The sequence below is a fragment of the Meleagris gallopavo genome, chromosome 5, assembly GCF_905368555.1.
Source record: "Meleagris gallopavo chromosome 5, MGAL_WU_HG_1.1, whole genome shotgun sequence".
NCBI lineage: Eukaryota > Metazoa > Chordata > Aves > Galliformes > Phasianidae > Meleagris > Meleagris gallopavo.
In genome coordinates this window covers 3,327,800-3,350,010 of record NC_139408.1, presented here as the reverse complement: position 1 = coordinate 3,350,010, position 22,211 = coordinate 3,327,800, and the positions used below count along the sequence as shown (strand labels likewise).

Here is a 22,211-nt window from a genome sequence, read left to right as displayed (position 1 = left end):
AAAAACAAAACAAACAAACAAGCAAAAAACTGGAAAAGAATAGCAATAATATGTCATAAAGTGGAAGGACGACAATAGTTTCTGAGGAGAATGAGATTGAAATATTTATGGAGAAATACAGAGCTGAGAAAAAGCTGCTAAAAAGTCATGTTAGAAACACCAGGGCTGGACAAGCTATGAAGGTAGTAAGGAAATAAAATCAAACTGGAAGAGCACTTGATTTTCTCCTAAATTGACCAATTAGCCCCCCTCTTTTGTTTTTTTTTTTTACATTGTTGGCCATCATTATAAAGGTAGGCTTACTAGAGTTATGCATTTTGTGAGCATACACTGCTTCAAGTGAGGTGTCTGTTACTTTTGACTTCACAAACAAAGCAATGTGAGGAAAAGATGAACCAAACTTGGAAGATAGCCCAAGACAGCTGCTTGATGGGTTTTTCGTAAAGGAATAAAATCTTGAATTATACTATACGTTGCTCCACTGACCAAAATAATTTCACATGCAGTATGATAAACATAAGGAATAAGTTACTGAGAAGGAATGTTGAAGAGAAAAATATTAATAATTTTAAGAGGAAACCTCAGTACGTGTCAGGAGAAATCAAGCACTGAATGGCAGAGAAAAAACAAGGGAAGGCAGGATTTTGACCAACCAAGAGGGAACAGGTTGTCAAATGTTATTAGTATGTTAGGGGACACTTTTCTGTTGTAAGAATGTCATCAATTCTTAAATAATGATCTTCTGGTATTCTTGTTTTGGAAAATTTGTTACTTACAAAAAAATCTTTTTGTGCATCTGGACTGTTTGCATTTTGTTGCTAAATTGCCTTCCAAAGCACAGTGTCTGTCAGTTGATTCATATGAAGATTTGTTTGTGTATTCTGAAGTAGCTACTGTATGTGAAGCTGACAAAATAATTCCAGAATGACTCTGATGCTAGAAGAAAATGCTACTTTGATAGCTGTTGGCATTCTCAAATCCTCTTTTACTCTTGTGCTCTCAGTAGATAAATTCTGAATCTTCTCTTCGGCCTTATTGTAATGACATCCATCAGAAGCAGAAACCAACTACAAAATTTTGTTTTTTAATATGTATGGAACAGGAAGAGATTGGTGTTTATTTGCAGCAAGTAGCATTCTAGGTGCTTACTAACATGGACTCTTTTTTCCTTGAACTTATTTTGATAGTGACTATGCAAAATGAAAATTTTGGGAGAACTGGTTTTAACTGCAGGCTGTTTTACTCCATATTTACATGATGTAACAGAGAAAATAATTTAGTTGATAATAGTGGTAACTCCATCTTGGTAGCTACAGACTTATCAGTCTCACTTCGGTGCCAGGGAAGGAACCCTACAGGCTTGGGGAAGAGTGACTGGAAAGCTGCCTGATAGAAAGGGACCTTGGTGTACTGATGGGCAGTCAGCTGAATATGAGCCAGCAGTGTGCCCAGGTGACCAAGAAGGCCAATGGCATCCTGGCTTGTATCAGGAATGGCGTGGTGAGCAGGACTAGAGAAGTCATCCTGCCCCTGTACTCGGCACTGCTGAGGCCTCACCTCAAGTCCTGTTTTGAGTTTTGGGCACATCAGTCCAGAAAGGACATGGAGGTTCTGGAGCAGATCCAAAGAAGGGCAACAAGGCTTGTGAAGGGCTTGGAGAATGTGCCCTACGAGGAGAGACTGAAGGAACTGGGGTTGTTTAGTCTGGGGTCTGAGGGCAGACCTTATTGGGGTAAGTTTAGGTTGGATATCAGGAAACACTTCTTTATAGAAAGGGTTGTTAAGCACTGGAATAGGCTCCCCAGGGAGGTGGTTGAGTCACCATCCCTGAATGTGTTTAAAAACCGTTTGGATGTGGTGCTCAGGGACGTGATTTAGCAGAGGGTTGTTAATTAGGGTAGGATGGTTAGGTCATGGTTGGACTTGATGATCTTTAAGGTCTTTTCCGACCAGATTGATTGTATGATACAACTATACTTGTGTATATCTATATATGAATGCAGATAACAAGTGAGGCACAAGAAATTGTTCAGCACTGCCCAACAGATGCTGAGCTAGCTCCCTGACCAGCAGAAGAGAGAGAGATCAATTCCCATCCCCTTCAAAACTCCTTTCATTTGATGTCATATGGTAGGGAATATCCCTTTGGCTAGTTTAAGTCAACTGTCCTACTTCTGTTCCTTCCCAGCTTCTTGGGCTCTTTGCTGCATATGGCCTTGGCTCTGTACAGCACTGCTTAGCAGCAACTATAAACATCAGTGTGTTCTCAACCTTCCCCTAAAGACAGAAACGTATCATCCAACCAGTCACTCTAAAGATAACAATTCCATCCCAGCTGAAAATAAGGCATCCACGCATAAAGATGCATAACTGAGAGCAAAAATTTTAGTATTTTTGAATCCTGATTTGTTGTCCCAAAACAGAAAGTTTGTCATACTTGGGATAGAATTGGCTGCATCTCAGCAAATTAGAAACATTTTCTATGTTGGTTTCTACTGTCAAAATCATCCTCCTGTCTGCTCAGAAGTCTGCCATGTCATAACCATTATCAGAATAATGGAAGCTGGAGGTGGCAGGAATGAAAATCTTTCATCTAGAAAAACAATGAAGAAATTGTTAGCATTTCACAAGGGAAGTTTTGTTTGTTTCCTCTAAAAAAAAAAATGTTAGTAAGCATGTAATTGACATGATTTCATATGGGAAACGTATGTATTTGTGCTGTGGGGTGTTTCGTCAAATTTTGAAGGCCAGTTTCTAATATTAAAGTATGAAACAGCAAAGTTGTAGTCCTGCTTGAAGTGTGAATCTCAGTGCCCTCATAACTGTGGTGTCACTACTGAAACACCCATTACATTTATATAATGTACATTTCAGATGTGTATCTGGCACTGCGTTCCCCTCAGTCTTCCTTGCATAAGATTTGATCTAAGAAGTAGAAAATGATTCAAACTGCATTTGTGGATGCACGCTCTTTTACTATCAGCTAATATTAGATTAGTCTTCAGTACAAGCTAATGGATCAAGGAATTCACTACCAACTTTGGCATCAGTCTTAGAGCTGCCCTTTCAGTCGTTTTCACTGCTACACAGACAGGCAAATGCATGTTCAAGATTTAGTGCATGAAGTCTGGAAATGCCTCAGCTTAGCTCCTTTGTAGAATTGCTTGGGTGGAGCCTTGTAACTTCAAGAGAATGTCTGAAACTTAAATCTTTTACCGAAGAAGTAATTGCTTCTTAGTGAAATGTTTTCCATGTTGTGTATAAAATAGCAAAACTTTTAAGTATCCGGAATGGCATAACAGAGTTGGTCTCAAGGTCAGATAAAACCTCTCTGAAAGATAGGAGTCTAGACAGGAATCTGCTCAATTCTTCTGCACCCTGTTCTCCCCATCTTCCCCAAGATATTCTGTTAAATGTGAGGGCTCTCTTCTCCATTTTTATATATTTTCTGATGAAGAGTTTGGACTGACACTGACTGAAGAAAACCATCATGCTCAGGGCCATCCAAATGGCAATATCCAGGACAAAACTAGGAGTTTGTATAATTGTGTGCTGATACTCAGATATCTGTGATGAGCTATAGCCATATACTAAATGAAAGGCTCTCATTTAAGCAGCACTCATCACTGCAATTAATAGTCCATCAGAATAGCATAATATGAGCATAAGAATAAAATAAATAGCAAAAGATGTGGGCATTCTGATTGGCCAGAAATGAGCAACTGCTGCTCAGCAGGAATTTGCTTACAGTGCAATTACTGAGAAATGGCCCAGCATTAAGTGTGCAAATCAAATTTTCCCAGCAGATCAGAGTACGAAGGGAATGGATGTTAGAAAAAAATAGGGGTCAACTTGATGTGCTTTTCAGCAATCAGGTTAAGACAAATCTTTCAGTATAATTACATATAATGTGCTTTGGCTAGAAGAATTTAATTAATTGAATATAGATTGCAAGAGAAAATAAGTGTGCTGTTCAACTTGAGCAATCTGATGGAAAGTGATAGCATGATATCATTAGGAAACTCAACAAGCTAATCTACATCCATGTGTTGAGATAAGCAGAAGTCTGAACATCTGTTTCCCACTACTGAATTCACAAAAGGGGCTTCCCTGCATAGGGAATAAATGAATAAACAACATTTGGGGAATGTAATCTCTGACACTGAACACAACGCTCAAATGTCATGAAAATGAAATAAGGTGAGAATGAAATAATGACTGAACTAAAGGTGTTCTAGGAGTTAGCTGGGATTCAGCTTGGCAAAGGAAACCCAGCCATGCGAGAGCAAGCAAAACCTCTATCCATCACTCTTCTAAAAATGTAACATAAGAAAGATTAATTCAGGAGTAGCACGTAGAATTTATGCAAAGTGGGCTGCAAGGTGGCATGAAAAGATTGTGGAGACATACGGAATGAAGCACATCCCAAGATGCGAAGTTGAAATGATATTCCTATAGTCAGAGGAAAAAAAAAAGAAGGATCAATAAGTGATAATCAGACAGATGTCCTCAAGTGCCCAGAAGTCCCAGCAACAACTATTTGAATCAAAGAAAATGAATTAAAGCTTAGATATGATTTTTTTCCTTTCTCTTCTCCAGTCTTGGAAAGAGAGCAGCAATAATGAAAGAGAAATGGACCTAAGCACTAACTTGCTGCCAAGAACTGTAACCCAATATCGCAGCATTTCAAGGGTAAATCAGTGTCAACTGCATTTGCCTCCAGAAAAAAAAAAAAAAAGTAAGCGCTTAACTTCCGTTCAGTCTATGCGGACCGCTGAAATATAGGAAACGGGGTTGTGTGGAGGAAGAGGCTGAAAAAAATAAATAAAAGTCTTTTCCAAAGAGAGCAACGAGCGGAGCGGCCAGAAGTACGAGGAGCGGCTGCTGCCGGGCTGCTGGGGTCGGGGGCGCGGCGGCGGCTGCTGCTGCCGGCAGGAGGGGGGGGGGGCTGCTGTGCGGGCGGTGGGGGAAGCCTGCGCGCCTCGGCGGGGCTTGTTGGCGGCCCCACGGAGGAGCCAGCGGCCCGGGCTCCTTTAAATTGAGGGCGTTCCGCCGCCTGCCTTCAAGTTGAAAGAAAAAGGGGCCGGCAGCGGGAAGGTGAGCTGCGTTCAGCAGCACGGAGCCGCTGCTTTTTGTTTCTTGTTCCCGCGTAGCAGGGCAGAGAGCTTTGCTTTCTTACTTTCTTTCCTTCGTTCTTTTACTCTCTCTCTCATTTTTTTTTTTTTTTTTTTTTTCTTCTCTATGCGTCCAGAGGTTGAAAGCAGTGCGGAGGCGGTGTGAGAGCGTGCGTGGGGGTGCGGGAGGGCCGGCGGAGGGGGGGGCTCGGCCGAGGACAGCTGGCTGGGTTGGAGCTCGCCGGTGGGCCGAACCCGGGCATCCCGCGGAGGGGCCGCGACGGCCGTTCTTGGTCCTGCCCCCGAGGGGCAGAGCCGGGAGCAGCGCTCGCGGCACTTATGGCAAAGCTATTAGCTCAGCCGTGTGGCGGAGAGGCCCCGAGGACAGCGCAGACGGGCTCGGCGGAAGGTGAACGCGGGGCGGAGCGGGGTAGTCTCTCGGGCTCCGGACATCTCTCCCGTCCCTCCCGGCACGGCTGCGAAGCCGTTCGGCGGAGCCCTGGGTGAGGCGGGGGCAGGAGGACGAGGTCGGAGAGATCGCGGCGCGCGTGGTAAAGGCAAGTGTGGGGCGGAGGCGGCTCGCACGGCAGCAGCGGCCGCCCAGGTGCTCGCTTACTCCCCCAGGCTCCGGATTCAGCCCTCGGGAAGCCCTTGGGGAAGAGTTTGTTTCTAAACATCTGTCTTAGCATCCTCTCTTCTTTGCGTCTCCCTCCTCTCGGCTCGCTGTTGCGGAGGTGTGCGTCAGCTTTGCCTTCCAGAGCGTCAGCAAGGATGCTTAGCAGGGACCTTAGTGCAGCTCTAGCACTATTCTGGCAGCACTTCGAAATTAAAACCAACCAGGTTCTCTTCAGTTTCCATGTGTATTAAGTCTCAAATGGTTTCTTTGCTGCAAAGTAGACGCTGTGCCAAACGTCATGGTTTTATGGTGGTTTTGTGATGTGGATTGTGATTTAATAGGAAATTAGCTGACATTCTTAAATTCACGTTGTATGGTTCAACATACAGGCACTGGAATGGCTGCCCAGGGAGGTGGTGGAGTCGCCGTCCCTGGCAGTGTTCAAGAGGGGTCTGGATGAGGAGCTGCAAGATCTGGTTTAGTGCTTGTGGTAGCAATGGTAATGGGAGGATGGTTGGACTAGATGATTTTGCAGATTGTTTCCAACCTTATGATTCTACGAACAGAACATCTGGTCGGCATTATATTGTGGTACCCTGGTTGGAACCACAACCACCCTGAACCCAGAGAAAGGAGAAGTGAGAAGAGTCAGTTATAGCCCCATGCTTGCAGTCCATACTGATTCCAGGCTACTATCTCATTTGATTGCTTTATTTTTCTTTTTGGCGCACAGTCTTATTTCACTTAAAATCTGAAGTACCTTCTGGGCTCCGCTTGAAACCTCTCTATTAAAACTTCTTGCTGACTTCAGAACAGAGATTTTGTAATTAAATACAAAGCTGATGATAGCTAGTCGACTTGTAACACTGCCTGCTTAGTATGCTTGCAGCAGGAGATGTGTTCCTACTCCTTGTCAGATGTGATGTGACAGGTGTGTGTATATTTCCCTCTCCATTTGGTGGAAATGGAAACTTCTGCTAACTTTTACTGGCTTTTTTTTTCTTTTCTCTTCTTTTTTATCTCCTTAGATAAGTAGAAAAGCATGCAAAGAGAGCCAGGCAAATCAACTAGAAAGTTTTTGGACTGTGATAGGAAAAGACTCAGTTTCCGGAAGTTGTAATTTTATGAGCAAGTACATCTAGAATATTCCTAAGGCTTTGTTTTGGTCTATGTGAGAAAGACTCGTTGTTTTCTTTATGGAAGAGAAGACATTATCAAGGCAATGGAGTTATTTCTACTAGGCATAATCTTAGAAACATCCAGGCTTTCAATGATTAGCTCAGATTTTTGTGTGGTTAACTTTGTTCTGGTCTGGCTTCAGACCAAGGGCCTTACAGGTCTAAAGTATCAGTATGCTCTTTTTGCCAGATTCTGTATCCTCTGCTCTGAGCACTGTGCACACTCGTAGCAAGTATATTCATAACGTAAAGGACAAAGACTTCTTGTGATTAAAGTTTACTTTATCAGCGCAGATCACATTTTGATGTAAACCCTTAAAAATTCTAATTGATTAATGAGTTTCAGATGGTGGTTCCCCTCCAGTGCCCCTCCCAGCATGTACAGTGTGCTCCAAGTTGAGCTGGGAAAGCTCCAGGAACCTTGGGCTAAATTGGTTGTGGCCTAGTTTATAAGGATAATAAAATAACTAGAAAAATTGAACTTCCCTTCAGAAATACACTTGCTACATCTGTGAGCTTATGTTTTATCTTCTTGTTTATGGTGGCAAGAAAGTAAGATAATAAATATGCATTTTTAAGGTAATGCAGACAAGAATGATCAGTTGTTCAGTAGCTCTTCAAGAAGAGCTTTGAGATTTGGAGGCAGAATCATAGCTTTAAGAGTGATTGAGTTTGCTTTTACATATAAGGAACCTAAAGAAAAGGTGATTTTTTTTGTTCTGTAGTAAACTGAAAGTTGCAGGTAATAAAGGTTGGTTGAGTCAATCTACCAGTGAGTAACTGGGTTCTGGTTGTTTTCCTACTGCTTCTTTTAGTCTCTCTTAGGTACCTCAAGTAGGGTAGCTTTCATGATTTCACTTAGGGAAGTTATTCCACTGTCTAGCAGATCTCACCATTGGGAAGTGTCCTGATATCACAAAAATCAATTACAGAAGTTGTTAGTTATGCATGTGGCTCTCAAAGGAAGACATTCCTGTAAGTTATTTTTTTTCCCCATTATTTTTGCCACTAAGTGTTTGTGCCCATGCATATGTATGTAATTGAGAGTATGGAAAAAACAAAGAGCAGTTTTCAGCCTGCAAACTTAACGTATTCTCTCCAAATCTGAAAAATATGTTAACAACAAGGTATGAAAACTAGAATCAGTTTTCAACAGCAAATGTCTTGATGCTTAGACTTGCTAAGTGTATGAAAGTAGCACTTGCGTATGTGTAAGTGCTGACTGCAAGTCCCACTTTGTGGGCAGCCTCATTTCTGGTCACACAGATGTTTGTTGTGTTGCTACAGATCTATTTATGAATGTTGGGTCTTATTTAAGCTCCTTTTGCACCCAGCTTACAGTAAGCAAATGCTTCACACAGTCCACTTAAACTCCAGTAAAGTTTCAAATTTCTGTTCTTTTCCATCTGCTTGAGGTGATTAGAGCTAGCAGGGAGATCCAGCAGAAACCCTTGCCAGATACTCATGAGCTCTGTTCTGGCTTTTGATCCTCTGTCTCCTCTCTTTCCAGGATGGCTGCTTTCCAATAGCATTACCTTCTCTCTAAGACAGCAGGAGATTGTCTGCAGTTATAGCCGATACCCCTCTGTCAAAGCCAATGTGCAGTCTAGTGTTCAAGTTACAGTTGCTTCAGAGAAAACTATTGCTGCTCTTGTCTAAGTTGCTGTCTGCTCTTTCTACCAGTGCCAATAAAGCTATTGCACAGTTGTCTGCATATTTTTTGCTCCTACAACTGGGTAGCTAACACACTTCCCCTAGTCATATTAGGGAAAACCGCATTTCATAAGCTTAAAGCCTGAGTACTTACTTCTATGCAGATTTTTGAAGTAGTCTTTGAACCCAAGCTCCAAAGCAGAGCTATGCCATCTTCTGTTTAAACTTTGTAGAGCAATTAGGCCACTGAATTGGCATACATGCAGATCTTCAGCCCTAGATAGCTCTGCTTTGGCAGCCTACTGATAGGAGCCAGTCAGTTACCTTGCTGATAAGCAGCAGTACCCACGTGGGCTAAAGCAGGTCTCTGCTACACAGGCAAGCAGTGTGTCTCTCATAAAACTTACATCATGCTGGTATGGTATCAAGGGAATGTCATACAGAACCTTGGCATCAGAGAGGATTTGATTGATTTCTAAACACTGTTCTGTATTTGCTTTACAATTTTTCCATTTCATAAACACTTTTATCACCTTATTGTAACTGAATTGGAAGAAAAAAGCTTGTTTCACTAGTTATTTAACTTCTATGCTAATTCTTAAATCATAAAGAGAAAATAACTTAGCATGACTTTGTCCCTGGTCTGGAAGAACTTATCATGATGCGAGTTAAAAGAAATGGTTCAATTCTCCATTTGTTTATTGAGATCTAAGGGCACGTATTATGATTAGGAACAAGGTTGAAGCAACAGTGACACTTGTGTAATAGAGCACTGCATAGTCAGCAAGTAGTCAGTATAGGCCACTGTACATACTTGCTGGATTGATAGTTTGGAGTAAAATGTTGCTGAATTGCCTGGTTAATTCACAGGATGGAACATGTGTGTTTTCTCTCTCTGTGTGTACATATATATGCATTCATGCACACTCGTGTACAAACTTGTATTATATAGAGTAAAATTAATGTTTTCATCATGATAATGCAGATTCTCCTTCTCTGGAGCTATTTAAGACCTGTCTGGACTCCTACTTGTGCAGCCTGCTGTAGAGGGACTGCTTTGTAGGACTCAATGATCTCTATAGGTCCCTTCCAGCCCTACAATTCAGTAATAATGCTCTGTCTATGTTGAAAGATAGTGTTACCAAAATCTTACAAGCAAAGGAAGGCTGTTGGAATAGGAAATGGAATTGAATCCAGGAGCATGCAACTGTGAGCACTTAATTGTACAACCAGTCTTACTTTACAGATTAAGCGATCCTTGACTCCTCTGTGTTTTAAGTACAGAGCGTATCGTTGTTGAATCCTTTTGTTGTTCCAGTTAGCCCCTCCAAAAGCCCGTGGAATAACAGAAGATTACTTGTTTGATTGCTTTGACCTGATGACCAATAACAGCAGACAGTGTAAGTTACACTGCTGGCAAAATACAAGCAGCGAGCTACAATAAACACAAGACTAAATGTGCCACTGTAAACCCAAATAAAAACTTCACTGTTTGGTAGAAGTAAGCAGAGAGAAATATAATCTTTTAGTGTATTGAATCCGTTACAAGTCTCTGTGTATACTGTAAACTATCCCACATGGAATTCTTCAGCTAGACAATAAGTCTGAGAATTTGAGATGTCTTCCTCTTATTGACAGAAAGCGGGGGGGAGGAAAATATAACCTGTAAGAAAACAATGAAAAGTAGCTGAAGACCTCTCCCAGTCTGTCTTCAGAATAGTAGGGGAAAGAAATAGCTTGTTGAGGAGAAAAACATAGTTTGAAGGATACTTACATATACTTCACGTCAGTATCAGCAATTTATAGAAGGGTGTAGCGTTCTATAAAATGAGAAATTTGTTGTTTGTGTCGACTGGTTTTAAAAAGCTGCATATTAATGAGTTGATGGTATTATTAGAAAGTAGCGAGTTTAGGAAAAACTATTTTTCTGGCTGCTTTGTTCATACCTTGTGTCTGCCAAGAGAAAAGGATGAAATGGTTGTTGGAGCCAAAGAGAATTGCCTCCTCAGCTGTGTTGGTGTATCCTTGAACGCTGCTGTCTGTCTCTGTGGCAGGATAGTTGTTTTCTCTTACCAAATTTCTCAGTGCTAAATTGTCAGTAAAATTCTCTCCAGCTCTCCAAAAAGTAAATATATTAAGATGATGGAAGGAGGTGAGATGAATAAAATAGTTTGGGTTGGAAAGGACCTTGAAGATCATCCAGTTCCACCCCCTCTGCTATGAGCAGGAACACCTTATTAGTGTTCAGGCTGCCCAAAGCCTCATCCAGCCTGGTCTTGAACATCTCCAGGAACGGGGAATCCACAGCTGCTCTTGACAGCTTATGCCAAGGCCTCATCGCCTTCTAGGTAAATAATCTTTTCCTAATGTTGAAACTAAATCTGTGTTCTTAGTTGAAAGCCATGACTCCTTGTCCTCTTGTTACACTCCCCATTTTTCTTGTAAGCCCCCTTGAAGGCTACTATAAGATCTTTGCAGAGCTTTTATTCCTTCTCTAAGCTGATTAGTAAGTACTTTACTGAAATATGGTGGTGGCTTAAGCTAAACTTAGGAGTTCACCAGCAGCCAGCGTTTGCATGGAGAATATTTAACAATTTGACAGTTTCTGACATGCACGTGTAACATGCTATCTCCAATGGAATTTGTGATAGGAAGCAAGTTATGCTTTATTTCTCAAAGGCTGACTTTTGTTGCACTGATTCTAACAAAAAGGAGTTTTAGCAAGTTTAAGGCTCGTTCTCAGAGAGGAAGGGGGATTAAGGAGGAAGAAGACAAACATCATGTCAGAAATGAAATTAAGCTTGCAAAGAGATCAAGTTGGATTGTGTATTAGTTCATCTGTGATTCATCAGGGTTCTTAGTGAAGAGTCATCATCAATATTAACTTTCTCATTCTGCTGTCCTCACTTTGTATGCCAGCTCCACAAAGTAACCCACACCATTTCAGTAATTTCAGTAATAAAACATTGTTAATTCAGGACTACTGTTTCAAGCAGACTGCTATTCCAATCCCAGTACAGAGATGACAGAGTCATTCTCAGTTTACAGCTATTTTTGTCACCTCAGTTTATCTTTCTTCTTTCCTTCCTTTCTTACTCTGACAATCAGTGTCCTGGCCAGGATTTCAGCTCTTACTAGCCAAAGAACTGCTGAACTCCAGCACCCCTGCATGCTTCAGTCAGAGCTCTTGTTTCTCCCACTTTTCTTTCTGCAGTGAAACTCAGAGATTTCTTGAGCTTCATGCAGCTTGACTGCTTTTTTGTGAAACAAAAGTTAGTCACTATTTGAGACTGTCAAATGTGACGCCCATCTTCAAAAAGAGCCAGAAATATGATCTTGGTAGCTACAGACCTATCAGTCTCACCTCTGTGCCAGGGAAGATTATGGAACAGATAATCTCAGGAGCCATTATGGATCAATTAAAGGTCAACTAGGAATCAGGCCCAGACAGCATGGGTTTATGAATGGAAGATCCTGTTTGACAAACCTGATTTCATTCTATGACAAAGTGACCCATTTAGTGGATGAAGGTAAGGCTGTCAATGTGGTCTACCTGGACTCCAGTAAAGACTTTGACATTGTTCCTCACAACATCCTCACGGAGAAGTTGGCTGCCCACAGTTTGGATGGGCATACGATCTGCTGGGTGAAACGCTGGCTGGATGGCTGGGCCCAAAGAGTTGTGGTCATTGTTGTTAAATCCAGTTGGTGGCCAGTCACGAGCGTACTGGGACTGCTTCTATTTAACATCTTTATTAATGATCTTGATGAGGGGACTGAGTGCATCCTCAGTAAGTTTGCAGATGACACCAAGGTGGGAGGCAATGTTGATCTGCCTGAGGGGAGAAGGGCACTACAGAGGGACCTGGATAGACTGGATCAATGGATCAAGGTTAACTGTGTGAGTTTCAATCGGGCCAGGTGTTGGGTCCTGCATTTTGGTCACAACAACTCCAGGCAACCCTACAGGCTTGGGGAAGAGGGACTGGAAAGCTGCCTGATGGAAAGGGACCTTGGTGTACTGATGGGCAGTCAGCTGAATATGAGCCAGCACTGTGCCCAGGTGACCAAGAAGGCCAATGGCATCCTGGCTTATATCAGGAATGGCGTGGTGAGCAGGACTAGAGAAGTCATCCTGCCCCTGTACTCGGCACTGGTGAGGCCTCACCTCGAGTCCTGTGTTCAGTTTTGGGCACCTCAGTACAGAAAGGACATGGATGTTCTGGAGCAGGTCCAAAGAAGGGCAACAAGGCTTGTGAAGGGCTTAGGGAATGTGCTCTACGAGGAGAGACCGAAGGAAGTGGGGCTGTTTAGTCTGGGGAAAAGGAGGCTGAGGGCAGACCTTATTGCTCTTTTCCAGTATCTGAAAGGTGCTTACAGCGAGAGCGGGGTTGCTCTCTTTTCACTGGTGACAGGTGACAGGACGAGGGGAAATGGCCTCAAGTTGCGCCAGGATAAGTTTAGGTTGGATATCAGGAAAAGCTTCTTTACAGAAAGGCTTGTTAAGCACTGGAATAGGCTCCCTAGGATGTTACCATCCCTGGATGTGTTTAAAAACCATTTGGATGTGGTGCTCAAGGACATGATTTAGCGGAGGGTTGTTAGAGTTACGGCAGTATGGTTAGGCTGTGGTTGGACTTGTTGATCTTGATGGTCTTTTCCAACCTGAGTGATTCTATGATTCTACAATTACAATGTGTATTTAAGGATAGCCCTTCATTTTAGAGCTGAAGTAATGTCTCAAATGCCTAAATTCTCTGTTCTGATCACAGAGATTGATTTGAAGTGTAGACATACTGTGGTGCTCATTTCACAGACTGACAGGGAAACTTAAGTTGTTTTCCTGTAGCTGGTCCAGAAGCCTTCCCCCTCTTTTCTCTAGCTTTGAAACAAACAACAGCAGAAAAAAAAAATGGCAATTTTCAGACCATAGGATTACTCCAGCCTTCCTGGTGGCAACAATCTATATAGTATCTGGCTGTCTGTCAGCATGTTATCATGTTGGTAGTTATAAATTAACTCCAAATTCCACATATAAGCAGTTAGAGATGGAGGGGCTGGTGCACCTTTTCTGAACAGAATGTTGTCTCGCTGGAATACCTGTTAACACAACCCAGCTCAGGGTGTCATCTTGTGATAACCTTCTGTGAAAGTAGAGATCTCTTTAGGGTCCCATGATGAAAATGTTTGTGTGCATCCCCGAAATGTAAAATAACACAATAATTCAAGTTGGAAGGAATCTCCAGGGATCATCTACTCCAACCTTCTTCTCAAAGCCTATAAGAAACTTGAAAATACTTTCAGTGAAGAGGTGCATTGTCTAAATATTTCTTCTTTGCTTTTTTCAGATTTCTTTTTTTTTTTTTTTTAGGGTGTTTATCAAAAGAAACAAACGGCAGGATTTTTCTCTTGCATCAGTTTTCCAGTTTACTGGTATCTATGTGACTCAATGTTTCAGGAAGTTTTTCCCTCTTTGTTTTATTTGTGTGTTGCATATGAAGTGAATATTGATAAATGAATGTGATAGTTTTCAAGGTGATACAACAGATTTAACTTTGCCTCTCAGTAAAGCGGATAGACTCCAGAAATCACACAAGAAAGTTACTATAAGGATTTATTTTTTTTTTCTGTAAAGCAAGCATGGAATTTTACCTGTTTTTTTCTTTTTTTTTTCCCTTGTAATCGTTGATGATAAGATAGAATTAGTTACCCATCTTGATTGTGTTTCTGACTGTTCAAAGTGAAGCAGTGAGTTAAATGAATTGTTCCGAAAACCTAGAACAACTTTAAAATGCTGTTGTGATAACTCTTGAGTTGTTAGGATCACGTAGTTAGGAGGAGTCCATTTTGTGAGTGACACACCAGAGGGCTTTTTGGAGTCAACAGCATAATGCTTTTTTTCTCTTCCCTTGAACAGAACGAATAGGTACAACTTGGATGTAACCAACTAGAAAAACATTGATCCAAGCTGAAGTTTTTTAAAAGTCAGTTTCAAGAACAGAGCTGTACCTCACTTACGTATTTCAGTCTATCTTAAATTCTTCTGCTTCCAAAGGAACTGTGATACTTGAGGATATTTACTGGTTTTATTGACCCTACATTGACTGAAAAAACTGTCTGATTTCAGTGAGGGATATATTTATATTGAAAGCTGTGCCTACCTACTTCAAAGGCAACTACCATTTCAGAACTGGGGTAAGGAGTCTGGTGTTCTCAACATGATATAAGTAGATATTTTTGAGGAAAAAGGAGATTATTTAGCCATACTACGTTTTAGTAAATGCTCTGCAATTTTAATGTAAATATTAAATATCCCAACTAGCTTTTCATGTATTTGGAAATGTAGTTTGCAGCGCAACTTTATGACAATTGCTGTTTATATTCAGCAAGCATTTTCCTTTTCGCAAAGGATTTACTTATTTACTATTTTTGTTCCAGGTTTCAGTGGTATAGTATAACAAATGTCCCATTCCTTCCCTTCCTCTCTTACTCAACTGAGTGGAAGAAACAGTATTTGCAATGATTAGTAAGCTGAAGTCAGCTGCCACATGTAACCACAGTTAGCATGGATCAGTTGGAAAAATAGGTGAGGTACAATTCCTTAGGACTTTTACCCCTACCTCATTAATAATTTCTTCAATTCCACATGCACAAGGCAAGGTCTTGTGACTGCTGGTTGGGGTGACAGAGCTCTCAGTTGGCTACACTCTACCAAGCAATAAAGTAACCCAGCTCACTGCTGTAAGTGATAGAGTTCAGGTCTGATTTTCTTTTCAGTAAAACATAACCACTTTCCTTAGCACACTTGTGCCACAGAGGGGAGAATTAGTCCTTCAGGAATGGGGATATAGGTCCAGTGGGCCTAACGTCTCTGGCTGCTCCAGGAGTTGAACACTTAACTAATATTTAACACATGACGTATTGCCTTACCTGAAGCCTATGTTTCCATAAATTGCCACCGAAGCAGAGGATAAAAGATGGAAGTGAGAAGTGTGATGGGAGAGCCTGAGAGTGGAGATGGGAGAGTGTGATAAGAAGCCTGAGCTGTCGTGCTGCTTTTTGAAGGAGTGATATTATTCATTATATACATCTTGCATTTTTCCTTAATTATTCTAAAGCTGCAGATTACAGGGATTCTACTTGCTAACAAATAGCAAATGTAGTTACCAAGTCTGTGCAGTAGTGTAACTCAGTTGTTCACATGTTTTTCTTGGGCCTGATCCAAAAATGGCTGAAACTTTCAATTTATTTTGAATGGATCTTGGATCAGGCACTGTAGTGAGTTGCTAGTGTTCTGTGAAATGTTTGTTTTCTTTTGGATTTTAATCATTCTTGGTAGAATATTTGGTTATGGGTTGATAACATGTACCTGGATGAGAAGGAATGAAATAGACACTTATCTGTGTGATTTAATCACTTGAAGTGAGCCATTAATAATACCTCAGTTATAGATGCTGTGTTCGTGTGTCAGATCCACATTTCTTTGTCTGATTTCTCAGAATCATCATGAAAGCTGTTGTCTATTACCATGTTAAAAAGAGGGTCTGTAAATTGTATTTCCTATATTGATTTACGTGTTTGTTTCTTTTTTCTTTTTCAAAAAGTACTAAAACAGGTACAACCAGTGGATAAGCAATGTGCACTGCTCTGAGCCCAAAAGCACGTGGGCCTGGCCTCTCTGATATGCACCAATACAGTCAGTGGCTTGCCAGCAGACATGAGGCCAACTTGTTGCCGATGAAAGAGGATTTGGCCCTGTGGCTCACAAACTTACTGGGTAAGATATGAGAAATGCAATCACTGGACAGCATGAGAATTCCACTCACTGTCAGTTGAGAATGAAAATCTTCAGACTTTGTTGTGCTTCAAAAATAAAGGTAGTTAGGATTAGCTAGCTAATTCCACCTAGAACAACTTTTAACAAGTCAGAAATATTCATGAATAGTTAGCCTACACAGTGATTCTGTAAGTTCAATTATGTTACTTGCATTCTCCTCAAATTTATTTTTCCTCAAATTTTCTTTTAAATTGACTTTCACGTGGGTTTTATGTGCCAATATAATTAAGCTGAATATTGCTACTTACTGCCATCTGATACATCTTATTTTCTATTGGAAGACCTTCCACAGACACTGAGTCCATGGAATACCTTGAATGAATGAACCCATTAAATAGTTTTTCACTGACCAAGCAGTCTAGTTGTGGATAATTGTTGTTCAACGCAATGCATGCGAAGACTTGCAGAAGTTTGTGTGTAGAAGGGTCTGACCTAGGAGTTGCAGCTGGGACCTGGAGATTTTCTGGTTGTGGTTGACCTCCTGATGCACGAAGCAGAAACAAATTGCTGATGGCAATTCACATAAATCATGTATTTCTTGGTAGATGTAAATCTTGTAAAATCCTCATCTGAAGAGAAACGCATCAGCAGTTGCTCTTTTTAATCAAAGAGGATAAACGCCTTTTAGACAAGTTGACATTCACATGATACTCCTGGAGACAAACTTGGAACAGCATTTTTAAAACTGGGATTTTTTCCTTCTGGAAATCTGCTTTGGTCAGAAAGTAGGCAATATTTTATCTTGCCTATTGTTGCAGTTGAACATAATTGGTGATATCATACAATGATAGAGTGCCTTTTCTTTGAATGTTCTACAGTATTGTAGGTTTTTTTTTTTTTAAGGATAAAGGAAAATATTGTTAAGCTATGAAAAACAGGGTGTAAGTAGAATGCACTTATACCACAATATTTTCAGATAGGCAATATTATTATTGGAATAGTTCTTTTAAAACTGACACCTTAAATTATATTGTTGTGTGGTACTTCCATTTAAATTAACAAATTCAAAATATTGTCCAAGCAAAGCCAGATGAAAATCCAGGAATCCTGCCTTTTTGCTATCATTGCCACAAGAAGGCAATCCAAAAGGAGGCTTTTTGAATTGGAGGCAGCCCATTCTGTTATGGATTTAATATATTGTTTAAACTTTTTAAACAATGAAGTTGTAGTGAGGCCCACTAAAACAAACAGAAGCTTGTTTGCAGTTCCTAACAGAGTTCTTCCAGTGACGAGTTTAGGAATGAGGTCACTTTTTTAGTTAGAAACCAGCAGGAGGTTCTGAAACGCCAACTGTAATTAAAAATCTGATTTTTCATATGGACACCAAACTCTTCACTGCACAAGTAAATGGGCACAGCCTTCTTTTAATTAAGCAACATGCACAGCTCATTTGCATAATGCATTCCCCAACACCTTCTCACATGCAAGTTGTTATTTTCTCAGCTTGTTGTGAAGAACTGAAGTTATAGTGATTTGTTAAAGTGCTTTGAATTCCTATGTAGAATTCCTACGTAGACATTGTTATTCAAATGAATTAAGTTAAAATTCAGTCAAAATAAATTAAGTGTAACTGAATTAATGTATTAACATATTTTGTATATTCACTCAGAATTCAAATTTGGTTTAATTACTTTATAATTGGGGTTAACTTTCATGAGAGGAGGGACACAAGCATTTTGCTGTGGGATAAAATTTGTATGAGTTTGTAGCATGCTGTTATCTTGTTGTAAATACCTGCTTATACTCTTATTTCACGATATCCAAAAAGGATATGCAGCATGCAATTGTTTGGATGTGGTGCTCAGGGACATGATTTAGCAGAGGATTGTTAGAGTTAGGGTAGCATGGTTAGGTTGCAGTTGGACTTGATGATCTTTCAGGTTTCTTCTATGCTTTTTTTTTTTCTCTTTTGTTCTTTCTTTTTTTTTCTTTTTTTTTTCCTTTCCATGTAGAAAACAACTTACATTGCATTAAGGAAGACTGCAGATGCATTAAATGTTGCAGGTGGAAGTGACTCATGATACTGTAGAGCATCATTTTCGCAGTGAGGCACCTTAGTATTGCAGCAGGCGAGAGGAGTGGAACAGTGAATATTGCAACTCTCAGCCTCACTTCTCTCTGCTGAACTATGTTGGCTGAGATAACCCTACTGTGACATAGTTAAGAAGATGTTTTGATTGATTGTCTTGCAAATCACAATCATCTCCTAAATCATCTTCTTATAGTGTATAGAACCAATGAAACACTCAGCAACACTTGCTGCCAACGCCTTCTGAATAGGATAGATAATGTATGTATGTAGTTCAGTAGAACCCTCTTGCAGGTATTGAAACCTTCTGTTCCATCTCAAGCAAATTTCACACAGGGATCAGAATTGTTTGGCCATACTAATCTTCTAGCAGAGGCAAAATGGCAGTTTGACAGCAAATGGGGTTTGCCCTCTTCTGTGCCTTCTGATACTTTTTATCTTTTTTCTTGTTCCTACAGCCCACTTAACCAGATTCAGATGATTACAATACCAAAGCTTATTCCATCCAGTTATGTTTAGCATCTGGGACCACATAGAGTAGATCTGTAAGATGTTCATTGACTATGGCAAGATAACTGGGTTCCGTGATATAAATACTGTGACCTCTTCCTAGCAGAAATTCAGGGCATCAGAAACTCATTGGCAAGGGGCTGGAGGCTGCAAAATGTTGAGGATGAGGACAAGTAAAAGTTGCATATTGCGTGAGGGATATGCAAATTGCATGTTCAGATGCAGAAGTGGAGTAGACTTGGAGAAAAGGAGAGAATTGATGAGGATGGTAGGAGACATTCAATTACAGGCTAGGTTTGGAATATGATGATGTGAAGAGGTATAAAATTTGAAGATTAAAGATAGGAGGTCTGAGGCAAAACTGTTTCTTAGATTCTGCTTTAAAGCAAAACCTGCTTCAGCTCAGGCATCTTTCTAAGAAGATTTTGTAACCATACTTTTATTTTTAACAGCAATGTGTTAATCTAAAGCCAGTGGATAATACAGGTAAATGATAAATACCAATGAGTATCAAGACATTTATGATAACTATACCTCTAGTGTTCCTAGAGCAGCTTCTTTTTCAGCTGAGAGGCTTGATAATTTTGTTTAGTGTCAGTATGTCTTGGAGACAGTTTACACGTTTCATCTAAAGTAAACAGTAATGTCAGTTCTATCAGCATTACTCCTCTTGATCTCTGCTGTTTAATGATACACAACAGCCTTTCTATCCAAAAAGATCCACTTTTTTAAATTTACATAAAATCATTGGCTTTTATCTCTCCTATTTGTATATATGTTTTGTTACCTTGGGTTTAAATGCCACAGAATTTGACAGTCAAAAGGAATACTTCCATTGCTGGCTCAGTACTGTAGAAACTCATCCTTCCACTGATGTATTCCAGAGATTCATCTGCATAAAAGATTTCTGCTTATAAACTATTAGTTTGGTGTTACCATTGAAACATTTAATCTTTGGATTTCAAACTAAACGAGGGGAAATTTAGATTTTGATACTTTAAAAAAAAAAAAAAAAAAAAAAAAAAAATCTTACAGTAAGGGTAGTGAAGCACTGGAACAAGTTGCCCAGAGAGGTGTTGGAAACCCCATCCTTGGAGACATGCAAGGTCAGGCTGGACCAAGTTCTGACCACCTGTTCATCTAAGAAGAGTTGGAGAGGTGGTCCAGGTGATCTTTAAAGCTTCCTTCCAACTTAAATGATTCTACGCTTCTATAAAGTAGTTCATCAACTAGTTTTGAGACTGTTCTTGCATTATAGAAGTGAGTGCAAAAGAATAAATTGATATAATAGAGGAACCAACTAGACTTGGGTACTTCTGTTTTAAGATTTGAGCCCCTCTCCATTTTACTAAAAGTTCTGGTTGGCTGGAGGCCCACGTTCTCAACCACTTGGATGCACATGCTAGGCATGGGCTCTTGAGTTTCCCTCTCACAGAATTCCCAATCTGCTTAGATCAGGACCCCCAGCTCTGGGTGGCTTTACAGTTGCCCATGCTTCCCAAATATTAGGCATTAAAGTAAATAGGTTTGTCTTTTTAAGGGGAATCTGGCCTCTGCAACTTAAGGGATAAGTAATATTTGCAAGTTTTGAGAGAGCCTTCACACTCCTGTTGTTTTTTGTCTTTCATACTTCTAGTGTTTTTTTTTTTTTATTGTATTTAATGTTATTACCATTCTATAAAAACATTGTGACTGCTTTCTTGTAATTTTAGGGGGAGTTATCCATTTTTAATGGAGTTTAATGTTTTTTCCTTACAAATATACAGAGCTTTTTTTTTTCCTCAGGCTATGAACATTGCTCTCATTTGAATCAATACATTTCAACTGTTAAATATGTCAGTGTCTGTTTTAGCAAAGAAATGCCACCTCTTGGAGACATAAAATACAGTGAATTGAAAGCTGACACCTAATATATTTTTCATTGGATACAGATGTTCAGTGCAAAACTAATTCTTTCAGGTTTTGTAAAAGGGAACAAAACTACAGTGCTCCAGCTTAGCATACAATATGCAGTGACTAAACTGCTAATGCTATTCAGCATTAAAAATAGTGTAAATGTATTGTTCAGTCTCAGCAGAAGATAGATTTTTTTTTTCCATGTCTATTAAATGAGAAGATAGTTTTAAACAGCTTTCAGGTTGTTTTTCTTTTTTCTTTTTCTTTTTCTTTTTTTTTTTAAAGTCTTGACTGGTAGAGTAATAAACCTATAAATCTACAAATCATAGGACAGAATAGATGTCTACAACATGAGTTTTGTTTTACTTGTGCAAAAATAAAAGTGCGTTCTATAACAAAATAAAATCTTCCATAGTTAAAAAATGTTTGAAAATAATTTAATAGAAAATGAGTGTATTAAAAAAATCTTACTATTAATAAAAAATAAAGCTATTCTTATGACTCAGTAGTTTTTCAGTTTTAGATTTCTAATGGCTTCTAATCTTTTGCTATAAATGCAAATTGGGAAAAAATATACCAGAATGATACTGAAGGTTTTTGAGGTGCTGAGATGCTTTTTTTTTTTTTAATCTGTGGGTTATCAGTTTCAGATCTGACTACAGTTGAATTGGAGGCAGTTGAATTTGGAGCTAAAGTAATGTCAGTTACATATTAATACCTTTGTATTGAATGTCTGTAGAGCTGCTACTGCTCTTCTGCCTGGAGAAGTAATTTAGATATATGGAAACCATAAAGTGGGTTGTCTGGCAGAGAGAATTAAAAGGAGAGGGAAAGAAAGGAAAAGTTGTCTCTGAAAATGATTTGCTGCACAGGTCTTTGACGTGTAACTGTCCAAACTGAAATGACTGGCAATTTATTTTGCCTAAAGAATGCTGAAGTATTTAACAATTTTGAGACAAAAGCCTACGCAAATAAATTTTCATCATGATGGCATGATTTTGGGAGTTCAGTTGGAGGTGGCAAAAGATTCCCTTCTCATCTGGCCTGTCTCATCATGAGACCATTGGGATTACGGTGATACCATAGGCTACCTGCTCTGCTCAAGCTGGGGTGGAGCAATGAAATACGTCAGGAAACTTTTTGTTCTGCTGTCACCTTCTTGCAGAATCAAGACTGTCTCATGATCGAATACTTCCCTTTCTTTCATTGTTTGGTTTGCTACTTCTACAAAATAAAATGCATTCAATGTGTTAGCAATATTTATGCTATCACTACCCACAAACGCCAGCGTAAACCACCTGCCTACTGCACTCTGTGTTTGCTAAAGTTTGCACTGGAATTTCATAAATAAAATGACATACAAGTTCTTATAGTTAGA

General features: G+C 39.9%; 1 protein-coding gene across 7 annotated transcripts in view; it reads left to right on the top strand.

Moving 5' to 3' along the window:
• The first annotated feature begins 4,844 nt into the window (after positions 1–4,844).
• GAS2 (growth arrest specific 2) overlaps positions 4,845–22,211 on the top strand; it is an 83,106-nt gene continuing 65,739 nt past the window's right edge. Inside the window, exons 1-2 of one of the 7 annotated variants that reach the window (XM_085223907.1) lie at positions 4,845–4,868; positions 16,166–16,338. In XM_085223907.1, the coding sequence (XP_085080033.1) occupies positions 16,197–16,338 (142 nt within the window). In that variant the 5' untranslated portion in view covers positions 4,845–4,868; positions 16,166–16,196. Of the gene's footprint in view, positions 4,869–4,956; positions 5,098–5,339; positions 5,672–10,886; positions 10,910–15,123; positions 15,148–16,165; positions 16,339–22,211 lie in introns of those variants that run through there. The other 6 variants (XM_085223906.1, XM_085223905.1, XM_010710708.4 and 3 more) reach the window with 6 other exon arrangements.